Genomic DNA, 12,026 nt, shown 5'->3' on the forward strand with positions numbered 1-12,026 from the left:
ATTATTTTCGGTAATTACCAATAGTGTCCACTGCCTTTTAAAGCACAATTTGGACGTATACGTCGCTCTCCCCCAAAACATCGCTCTGTGATTTTCATTTTATTCCCACTCAAAAGCTTAATGACTAATGAAGCTAAAACTTTAACATTCAATTCATGACATGGCCAAAAAACCTTGATCTACAAAATTTATCACAACCCTTTAACACAGAGTCGATACTGACGCAACAAAAAGGCTTGGATCCAACACCTGCCTCATGCTCCCATCTGCTTCTCGCCTCGTTCTACTCACGGCTGCCACGCCCCAATTAGAGTAAACAATAGCGACTATAGACCTGCGGGGCGTTATGCACACATTAATGTCAATGATCAACCTGCTTCGCTACATTCCAACCCCCTCACACCCAAGATGTAGCCGTTTATAGACACCCATCATCTATCTGACCTATATTGACAATCAACGTCTTAGCTCGCCTCATCTCACCCGCATCCGTCCCGAAATCAAGGAGGAGGTCTTGCGAGATGCTGACGTCATCGTCTTCGAAGGTCTACGTCATTGTGGTTGGGATAAGGCTTCCAGGGGGTCCTAAGTTATGAAGGAGACAGAATATCCTGGAGCATCCTCTACTGCTTCATCAACTGGAGAGGATGGCATTCAAATTCACTGTGACGTCAGAAATGTGGGTTAAAGGCAGTGGACACTTTTGGTAATGACTCAAAATAATTTTTAGCATAAAAGCTTACTTGGTAGCGAGTAATAGGGAGCTGTGAATAGTATAAAACATTGTGAGAAACGGCTTCCTGTGAAGTAACTTAAAAATAACATTTTTTACCTGTCCTTGATAGACATTATCAAACAAATTAATAGTGATAAGTTCATGCCTATCTATGGTGTGCTTTTATACTTAAGAGACAGCGGCATTGATTGTTATTGAATACGGCAGGCTTTAAACTTCCTCTTGAAGGGGCATAGTAATGTCCCTCTTGTGTCAGGGGTACTTCTACGTGGGGAAATGTAAATTTGTATGGAACCTTGCAACGGGCACCTTAAAGCACGGGGCACCACGGCAATTGCTGCTCGTGTCGTGGGTGATTTCGAGCCCTAATACGGCAGTAATCAGAATCAAGAGAAAACACTCCTTTGCGAAACCCGTCTGACGTTTGGAGATAAATTTCGAAAACAAGCCGAGGGATTTCCCCGCGCAAAAATTGCAACAAAGCTTTGTTGGAAAATTTCTGAGAAATGTGTTTCCCGATTTGGCTTTAAAGGCAGTGGACACTATTGGTAATTACTCAAAATAATTGTTATCATAAAACGTTTCTTGGTGGCGAATAATGGGGAGAGGTTGATGGTATAAAACATTGTGAGAAACGGCTCCCTCTGAAGTGCCATAGTTTTCGAGAAAGAAGTAATTTTCCACGAATTTTATTTCGAGACCTCAGATTTAGAACTTGAGGTCTCGAAATCAACCATCTAAACGCATACAACTTCGTGTGACAAGGGTGTTTTTTTCTTTCATTATTATCTCGCAACTTCGATGACCGATTGAGCTCAAATTTTCACAGGTTAGTTATTTTATGCATATGTTGAGATACACCAACTGTGAAGGCTAGTCTTTGACAATAACCAATAGTGTCCACTGCCTTTAAATACAATTAGGTCTCGCTTCCTTTTCTTTTGTTGAATGTTATAATAGTCCGTACCCTAAAGCGATTTATATGTGACGTCTTGATAGACCATTTCACCTCGACGGAACAATTGCAAAAATGTTCAATGGACTTTTATTGCTTAAAAATGTTGACTGCATTTTTGAGGGTTTTTTTGACAAAAGAGTGTGGGGACAAGGGGGACTTGTGAAATGAAAGAACTAGTGTTAACAGTTTGATGTGGTTGTGCTTTATGAATGGCTAAATAATTATGTGGATGTGTCGTAAAACAACCCAGTTAGTCTGCAACCCTAAATTGTGTTGAAAGATTATTACCATAGCGGGGCATATTAAAGGCAGTGGACACTATTGGTTATTGTTAAAGACTAGCATTCACAGTTGGTGTATCTCAACTTAGATTACCAATAGTGTCCAGTGTATTTAAAGACAGCGGACACTATTGGTAATAATTATTGTCAGTCTTCTCACTTGGTGTATCTCATCATATACATAAAATAACAAACCTGTGAAAATTTGAGCTCAATCGGTTATCGAAGTTGCGAGATAATAATAAAAGAAAAAACGCCCTTGTCACACGAAGTTGTGTGCGTTATAGATGGTTGATTTCGAGACCTCAAGTTCTAAACTTGAGGTCTCGAAATCAAATTCGTGGAAAATTACTTCTTTCTCGAAAACTATGGACACTTCAGAGGGAGCCGTTTCTCACAATGTTTTATACCATCAACCTCTCCCCATTACTCGTCACCAAGAAAGGTTTTATGCTAATAATTATTTTGAGTAATTACCAATAGTGTCCACTGCCTTTAAATGGTGCTCTAGATATTACACAAAAGGAGAAGATAGTGGAATAAGTTCGCTGTCTGTATACAGGGATGAACATTTTCACACAAAAATGCTAAATGTATCTGATAAAAGTCTGCTTTTGTTAAAAAAATAAATAAATAAAAAATATACATGGATGAGAAGTTTGACCCCACGTTTTTCAGAAATTTGGCTTGGAGCGTTCTGGAGAAAAACCCATTTTTACCATGTTTTATCGTGAGGTAAGAGAGTCGTAATATATTTTAATGTTTCCTATGGACTGCAGCTGTTAGAAAACTGTCATATCTATATATTTGAGATCATCCTTTATTGGCTGTTTAAACTTTGTGAAGGACTGACAGAAGGCGCGGCACACGGACATTAAAATGTGGTGCACGGGTGAACTTGTAAGGTGTGTGTAAACACAGTTTTAAGAAAAGCAAATAAACAGGGAGCTATGAAATAGGTCGGGTCGTTATTACATGAACAATAAATATATCCGGAAGGCCGTGAAAAATGAATTGCACCAAAGTTAATGTCTTGGTAGATAAGGGGAGCAGAACTAGGCCGGGTCGTGCTTTGAACCAGCTAAGTAATTTTTTTTTTTATTTTTTTTTTTTATATTTGTTGTCATTTTTTTTTTTTTTTTAAATGTTATTAGTTTTTTCTTTTTTTTTTTTTTTTTTTTTTTGGGGGGGAGCTTTTTCCTTAAAGGCAGTGGACACTATTGGTAATTACTCAAAATGATTATTATCATAAAACCTTTCTTGACTACGAGTAATGGGGAGAGGTTGATAGTATAAAACATTGTGAGAAACAGCTCCCTCTGAAGTGACATAGTTTTCGAGAAAGAAGTATTTTTCCACGAATTTGAGGTCTCAAAATCAAGCATCTGAAAGCACACAACTTTGTGTGACAAGGGTGCTTTTTCTTTCATTAATATCTCACAACTTCGAAGACCAACTGAGCTCAAATTTTCACAGGTTTGTTATTTTATTCATTGAGATACACCAACTGTGAAGACTAGTCTTGTGAAGACTAGTCTTTGACTTACCAATAGTATTCAGAGTCTTTAGCGTCTTACACTAATGCCTGGTCTATATTCATAAATAATAAAGCCCTTAAAATGTGTTCTTGACTGTTTGAAGATTTTGAAATACAAAAAATAGAAACATTAAAAAATGAATTTATAACTTTTTCCCCTCAGCCAATTTAGACTACATCATTTACCTTCAACGCCCGTGAGTCTAGCATAGGATAGCCTACTCATACTAAAGTACTAGTAAAACTATAACGTTAGGCCTAGGCCTACCGTTAGGGCCATACGTTAACGTTAGTTTTCTTTAAACAACCCACCATCGATTTGCATCAGTCGGAATTCTCCTCCGGATCCATCATCGTACGGGACAGCTTTCACTTAGTCTTACTAAGCCGTCAACGTGAATACAGTAATTACACACTCAAGTCGTGAAAAAATCGCGACTAGTCGTGAAAAATTTCGTGACGTCGCCAAAATATTCGCGACTTGGCGCGAATAAATTCACGACGTCGCAAAAATATTCACGACGTTGCAAAAATATTCGTGACTTGTCGTAAATAAATTCACGACGTCGCAAAAATATTCATGACTGGCTGTGTCCCTTCAGGATCGTGTTGCCAAAAAAAAACCATGTAGGAACCAGACGATTTTGCTTATAGCTCGTTAGGGTTAATTTGCTAATTGACTGATCACCAGACAGTGGGAATAATCAAGGACTATTGGTAGTAACTTATTGCATTACTTACACGTGCTTCATATTATGAGTGCTCTGCCAAGGTGAATTGGTTCTATAGCTAATGAGTCAAGTCATAAAGGAAATTTAAAGTATTATACCCAATTAAACAGACATTTTAAAGCGATGTTTATTTTTTACCATGGCAACTTAATGTATTGTTAATTCGAAAAAAACTCATAGAGTTGGGGTTGACTATGCCTCAGAGGGACTGGCAACACAACATTTGAAGCATTAGTGAGAAAATGACCGTCTTGAGTAGTTTGATTTTTCTCTTGCTTGAGATGTTTCTTAAGGTTTCAGCATCTGATAATGTTGTTAATGGTGTTTACCGATGGGTCTGGTACCAGCCGGTACAGCACCAGACCCTACTACAAACAAACAATCGAACAAACAAGGTATGAAATTCCGTTTTATTTCTTCGTTAATTTCCCAACCATAAATATTAGTTGTGTCTCAAAATAATAGTTTTAAAAGGAAGTTGTATAACATTAAATACAGAAAAGTAAAATATCAAACAGAATGGGCGCTCCCCTTGAAAGGACAACATTTACCAAAGAGTCATCATGGGTTATTCTAGGGGTTTAATAATTATGCAACTTCCATTTAGTCATTTGTTTTAAACACATTATTAGTGGATTGATTTTGAAAATGCTAGCATCCCATGTATTTTGATAAACCAGTGAATTATATTTCAGAATTTGTTGAAACAGTTTAATATTGGTTATAAACCGCCAAAACGCACCCCAGCATTCAATGTGGGACTTTTGCGAGGCTAGGCGGAAGCAGTTGACTTACCAGGTAAATCCATTGTTTTCGTTAATGTGTGCATAAAAAATCTGCTCGGGACTACGTAAAAAATGGTATACCTTATAAGTATGCTGCCACCAAGAGTTCTAAAGTCTCCCAATAAGTTTCGCCAATATATAACCAATTGTTTTTTTATAGGTCACTGTAATAAAGAAAAAATTAAAAAAAATAACAAAAATCTGCTTTAACTTTTTTTTAAACACTTATTCCTGACTGAATCGCTTCTCTAACCACACCTTGACCTCATCCGTCATGAGCTTATCCGGTTTCTTCAACTGTTGTCTGACTTCCTTACACATGAACGCCACTCTACCACTCTCAACGACGATGATACGGTCTGGGTGCGCGTCGTATTGCAGGGCGAATTTGTTGTCCATGGTGTCCAGCACCAGTCTAAGTTTGTCCTGGCTGTGTGTGTCGTCAGTGAAGGTGTTGTGATTAGAGTCTCTTGCCATCATTTCTCTGTCAAAATAAACAAAATAATAATACTTGGTTATAATTTAGCGCTTTATCAAAGACCTAGAGGCGTCCTTTAAAGCAGCATGTATTGGTTTACAGAGTTCGGTGTGCTTCCCCTTCTCTGTGCGAACAGTGCACTTGAATCTTTTAAGTGCATTACGCAACACACGGGGCCTGCAGCTTTACGTCCCATCCGAAGGACGCAGCAGTAATGTGATTATTTTGAAAATTTCTTACCGAGCGACGTCTATTCTATCTTGAATTGTTTTGTGCTGGTCCATAAAGCTGAACTCGTCGCTGAAGACCCAGCGCCCTCTTGGGTGAGCCTCTGCCAGGTAGACGCAGAGGAAATCGGCCCGGTCCTTGTAGTCTTTGAACAATGCGTTCAAAGTGCCACCAAGAACTATGGCCTGGATCCAAATAAATACGAAGAGTTTATCAATAGTTAGATACATGTACAAGGACTTATAGTTAACAAGAGAGGTTCCCTGAGCCATTACGTTTGTGACTTGTTTTTACTCATTTCTCAAAACTACATCACCCAATCCCAGCAAGTAATATTTTAAAGGAAGCTTTCTACCGCCATTACCTTTAAACCATGTAATGTAAACATGTGGACGTTGTGTTTTGTGTCCTATAACGAGTACCCAACCGTTTCAACTACGAGGTTTAATCGAGTATTATTTTATTTTTTTAATTTCTCCAGAAAACTGTCAGCTCATGTCTGTCCCATGTGAGAGATAAAACTCCACCTTTTAACAGCTAGAGAGACATTCCCATCTTGAGAAAGGTAAGCGCAAACCCGTGCATAATTTAAACTCTTTTGTTATTCTATATGAATAGACAGAAATGGATTTTAAGTCAAACGATTCTGCATTTTGTCAAAAGGATATTGTTTTCAGTCCGATGCGGATCCCGCTCACCCCTTAATCTGCCACAAATCCCGCCCCCTCCATTCGGGAGTTACGAGTAACTGATAGGGCCAATGCGTCCGAACCATCTCCATCTCGATCTCTATTGGTTAAGTCAGCAAAATATCCTGCCGGATACATCAACGCTAACTTGATTCCGATTGCTATGGCTACGGAGTTTAACTCTTTCTAAGTCATTAGACTAATCCTAAGTTAGGAAGAGTTTGGTGAAATCGACGGCTGGAACCTTTCTATGAGTACAAAGAAAACTGGTGCATTTTTAAGGGGAGGAAATTAATCTTACCTGAAACGGGGGTCAGGAGAGTGAAGACGCCACCAACACGAGAGGGCGCTCTTTATGAGTGTGTAAGCTCATGATTGGCACGACGTCATTACCCAAGGTGACCACACCCACATCTTCGGCTGCACTGCCAATTTCAAAATTTAATCCCATTTGTTTGATGAAGACCACAAACTTAGTGACCTCTGCCATGACCTGAAACATAAACCGATAATGGTTATTATAACTAGTCCTTCAAAATAACTCGTTCTTATAAATTGACCTGTTTATAGACCTACTTCAAAAAGGTCATAATTACGTCCTTCGCATTTGTGTTTCTTATGCTCTTTACATCGTACTCACAATGATATCCTAAGTTGGACTATTCCATACATCCTATGAGGGGTGTCAATCAACAGGTACCAGTGATTTGTGTTAGAAAAGGGCACAATAATACTCAGCCCGCGTCCTTTGTGTACAAAATCGGAATCGGAGGTAGTTGATTCGAGTCTAGACTAGACCCAAAGACAGGTCCCTGCCGCCAGATCCAGTGATTCCATTGGATACAATGATATCATTTAATAAACGTGACAAGATATAGATGCCCAAACAGTCACTGCTGTCATGTATGCAATAGAATTTGACTGCGTATCTCTATGTGAAATGAAAGTTGGTCAAAGGTGAATATACACGTCGGTATCGAGGCAGGTCTCTGGCGTTATTCACGAGCCTCGAAGTGTGACGTCAGTAGGTTCAGGCTAGTTCGAGTCCCGCTTTAGTCAATTTTTCTTGATTTTCATCATCTTACCTCGGGATCAAATCGCCAATTTACGAAGAGGGTGTCCAATATTCCAGCGAATTTGTTCCAGTCACTGATTGCCGGGCCCAGACCAAGTTCCTCTATCGCTAGTCGCTCGGTCTGTTTCCTAACTTTCTAAAAAAAAAAAAAAAAAAATTAAACAATTACTACGATGCAAATATTTTCGTTAATAGTATGTCAACACAACTTTTTTTTTTTCTAAATCCAACTTTCCTCTATCACTTATCACTCAGTCTGTTTCCTTACTTTCAACAAACAAACAATTTTTTTTTTCCCTTTTGTTTAGGCAAATAAATCAACGATATCTGGCAACAAAAGTTTTATTTTCTTCATCCAAGTATATGTCCGTCCTCGTTTGCTTGGCCCTAAGCACAATTGCATAGACCTGTATTAAGCAAAACAAAATTCTGCTGAGCAGAATAAGGTTACCTGCCAAAATAACGATCTGTGATCCAAACAAACAACCCCCATTTAATTTTTTTTTTTCAAAAACCCATCAACGACCAAACGCCCCAACAAACAAATAAACTGCATCTCAATAACAACAACTGTTCGTTGTGAGTTTTTATTCTTTAGTGTTTTGTTGGTACTTTCAGACGACTCAAACTTCACAGAGAAATCAAATAAGTCAAATTATACCTCAAAGTCGACCAGTGCCTTTGGTTGCCGGGGATCGAATCCATCTTCGAACAACTGTTTTGTTGATTCCCGTCCAGTGATCTCTACCCACTTTCTGAAGATGGCCAGGGCGCCCTCTTTGTCGTTGAAAAGCTCTACACCTTGTGCGTCTGGCGGAAAAACCTACAAAACCAGATGGGAGGTAACAATAAAAGGTAGTTTTAAAATGCAGAGAGTAAATGCTATTCGGTTAAAGGCACTGGGCACTACTGGTAAATTGTCAAAAATAAATGTTTGTTAACGAGCAATGGAGAGCTGTTGATAGTATTAAACATTGTTAGAAATGGCTCCCTCTGAAGTAACATAGTTTTTGAGAAAGAGGTTATATCTCACTCAAATATAATAATATTAACAGATTTCATCAAGCATGAAGCCTTTTATTATGCATCTGAAAGCCCACGCATCTATAAAAGCCAACACATTTGTGACACAGACGTGTTTTTCTTCTTCTTTTACTATTACTTGCAACTTCAAAGACGAATTGAGTATATTTTGTACATATTTGTTATGTTATGCATAATAAGCTGCGGACACCAGTGACTCTTTTGATGCTCAGTGGTTCAGTTGACGAGCAGCCCTCTCCTCCAAACATTGTTAATAATTTTTACGTGTCAACAAGCACAGTTTCGGTCAATCATTTCCAACGTGCTTTGTGAGTTTTTAAAAGTATGACCTTTTTTCGCCCCTTTAGCCCCTTATGGCATACACGAGTCTGTACATGGCTAGTCGCACATGGTACAGTGAAATTCGTTTTGGTTTTGAGTGTCTAAAAATATGTTTTACAGAAAGACACACTAAAATTTACCATTATACAAAAATACATCGAATAATTATAGAATACAAACATGAAAAGTACAGTACAATATACAGGCGACCTAATACGAAAGATGTATTGATGTTCTAAGCTTGCAAATGGTGTTAAGCAATTTTTATTTAATATTCACCCAGATGTATGGAGACGCCCCAACACAAACCCCCAAACAGAATTCCAAAAAAATCACAAAATCTTTTACTTACCATATCTTCATTCTTTACTCTCCCCTGGTCTCCGGAGCCTGGCCCCGTACCCGCCATGCTGCTGTCTTGCTTCCAGTGGTTCTAAACGCCGGAGTGACTCGATTGGGCTAACTTTGTGCAGGACCTTTTCCCACAAAAGGGGTGCCACGTTACCAGGGCCCTGCTGTCGAACAATTTCTGTTTGCTTTTGTAAGTGCAAAGTCATTTGTTTCGGCATACACAACCACCAACTGAGAAAAGTTCTTTTGATAACTATTATTCTATTAGACGTTGACCTTGCCTTGATGGTAGACTAGCAACGGCAGTCCTTCGAGTAGTAGAAACAATAATAGCGCCACTCGGTTTATGAATGATTAATATTCAACTCGTGAATATTTTTGTTTGATAGTTCAGAAAACGCAATGTGCAAATTACGCCCAATGAACGACCTTTCCTTTGATCTAAACAAAGAATTTAATCCACATTCTTCTCTTGAAGCCGCTTAACAAAGAGAAACCTGTCAGTCAACAATCTCCCATCTTGGTGTTTATTCATACCCACATCTAGGCTTGGACCAAGTCTGTATCCCTTTGATAATCGAAACAGATTGCCTATAGGGCGCTCTCTTGTGGAATATAACCTTCGATCACTGGCATCCTGAGTGGGTTTTCATTCCCAACGGATCTTTTTTTAGTAAAAGTGGATGGAATAATTTGATCGAATTGAGAAAAGTTCGTTGTATAACTATTATTCTTTTAATACATTGTCCAAACAGAGAAGGAATTTAGACTTTGCCTTGATGGTAGACTAGCCACGGCAGTCCTTCGTGTAGAAGAAACAATATTATAATAGCGCCACTCGGTTTATGAATGATTAATATTCAACTAGTAAATGATTAATATTCAGCTAGTGAATATTATTTGTTTGATAGTTCAGAAAACGCAATGGGGAAATTACGCCCAATGAACGACATTTCCTTTGATCTAAACAAAGAATTTAATCCACATTCTTCTCTTGAAGCCGCTTAGCAACGAGAAACCTGTCAGTCAACAGTCTCCCATCTTGGTGTTTATTCATAATAACATCTAGGCTTGGACCAAGTCTGTCTCCCTGTGGTGGTCGAAACAGATTGCCTATATAGGGCGCCCTCGTTGACTACAACCTTCGATCACTGGCATCCTGAGTGGGTTTTCATTCCCAACGGATCTTTTTAAGTAAAAGTGGATGGAATAGTTTGATTGAATGGAGTTGCGAATCTCGATAATATTAATATTCACGTTCAGCCCCCGTGTCAGCCATTTTGAAAATGCACACTTTCTGCAATGGGCGGTGCCTGCAGATCGCGGTTCCAAAATATGGCTTTAAAAGTCATCTGTGATCAATTACACTCATGAATTGAAAACACAAAATTCCAGTTTCTTGAGTGACGTGCGCCCTCTCGTGATAGCCTCTCTTATAATGCTGTGGTAGCATGAATATCTGACGTCACACTTCTGACGTCTCTAAGCTCGTGAATATAACGCCAAAAAGGGCCTCTAGCCTTTATAGGTCAAACCCCGTCCATAATCACCTTTCACCTACATTCATTTCGCACTCGTTCGAATCCTACATACAGATATTACATGCATCGTACTGTACATGTGAACACTTCATGCAGACGCCTAAATAAAGCTCTGTTTTGATTGGTCCGAGGTGGTGTTTTTCAGCTGCACTCACATCACCCCGACCAATCAAAATACAACTAAGCAACATCACGGCACGTTTATCCATGACATCATTGAGTCCAATCAATGTATCTAATGAAATCATTGGTTCTGAATTGCAAGTAATGTTTTTATCCTTCCGGATGAAGACAGCGGCCCAGTTATGCCATTTCCCCCACATCACTTGCCTAGTAGATAATGTTCATTGTAGGACTTGTTATGCCTTGTCACTACCGCAGAGAATTATGCTCGGAGGACGGTAGCCATCTTTGTTCTGAAAATAACTGTCCCGCTTAATAAACTACCTGTGCGGAAGGTAGAAAATCGGCCAGGACTACTACTTTAGCTAGTGGATCGAGGGGACTTCTCGTTATTAGCTTCACTACTACGGAGTCAGTTCTTGAATTGGTCTCAACGTTTCGACTAGCTTGCTCTAAAGTCATCGTCAGGAGACATCTTGATTAGTTTAATGCCAATATTGACAAACTATGTACTGTTCAATATTTTTGGTCAAGAAACCTGTTTTGTAGGTCAACCAGCGTGTTTTAATCTGAATACTTTAGATGTCAGTGAAATATTTTCCAATCACGATTTAAGTTCCGCTTCTACTTGTCAAAGCAGCGAGTTTGCGTGACCATTCAACACCATCAAGTGTTTGACAGTGTGCCCGTATATGCAGAGATAACATTGAAATCAACTGACTAGGTCATGTTTATTCTAGGTTAAAATCCCATTTATCACCGGTTAAGTGTTGAGTGTCTAATCAGAATTGTGACTACTGTATTTGGATTCCTTTCTGTGAGATATTCTAGGACAAAACAGCGTTGTGTACTCAATACTTTTTCAGTTTACTTTTTCGGAAAGCGCTTTCTGATTGTAGTTGGCCGACTCTGTCGTGTGCTCTGGATACACAGTAACTATAAGTGTGTCAGGTTGGAGTTTGTTGGTGGTGGTGCGATACGGTGGTTGGTCGTGGTGCTACTACTGCTAAATAGTTGTTAAAAATACCATGTTTGGGTGTTTTACTTTTGAAAATTGAATGTGTACTGGCTTTCAATCTCTGAGATACAATATTATGAAGCTGTAACCATCGTATTTAAAAAGGGACTCAAAGGTCAAGTATTTGTTG

The 12,026-nt window shown here is 39.0% G+C and overlaps 2 protein-coding genes across 2 annotated transcripts; both read right to left on the reverse strand.

Annotated features, from left to right (window-relative positions):
- Positions 1 to 4,639: 4,639 nt before the first annotated feature.
- LOC117296302 (thyroxine 5-deiodinase-like) lies at positions 4,640 to 6,006 on the reverse strand. The gene is made up of 2 exons (XM_033779149.1): positions 5,747 to 6,006; positions 4,640 to 5,512 (listed from the first exon to the last, which is right to left on the reverse strand). The coding sequence occupies exons 1-2, from the start codon at positions 6,004 to 6,006 to the stop codon at positions 5,254 to 5,256; spliced, it is 519 nt and encodes a 172-aa protein (XP_033635040.1). The 3' UTR covers positions 4,640 to 5,253.
- LOC117296255 lies at positions 5,834 to 9,295 on the reverse strand. The gene is made up of 5 exons (XM_033779098.1): positions 9,216 to 9,295; positions 8,160 to 8,321; positions 7,509 to 7,634; positions 6,725 to 6,916; positions 5,834 to 5,919 (listed from the first exon to the last, which is right to left on the reverse strand). Exons 1-4 carry the CDS (start codon positions 9,270 to 9,272, stop codon positions 6,737 to 6,739), a joined length of 525 nt encoding a protein of 174 aa, XP_033634989.1. The 5' UTR covers positions 9,273 to 9,295; the 3' UTR covers positions 5,834 to 5,919; positions 6,725 to 6,736.
- Positions 9,296 to 12,026: the final 2,731 nt, after the last annotated feature.

This window comes from Asterias rubens, chromosome 11 (assembly GCF_902459465.1).
Source record: "Asterias rubens chromosome 11, eAstRub1.3, whole genome shotgun sequence".
NCBI lineage: Eukaryota > Metazoa > Echinodermata > Asteroidea > Forcipulatida > Asteriidae > Asterias > Asterias rubens.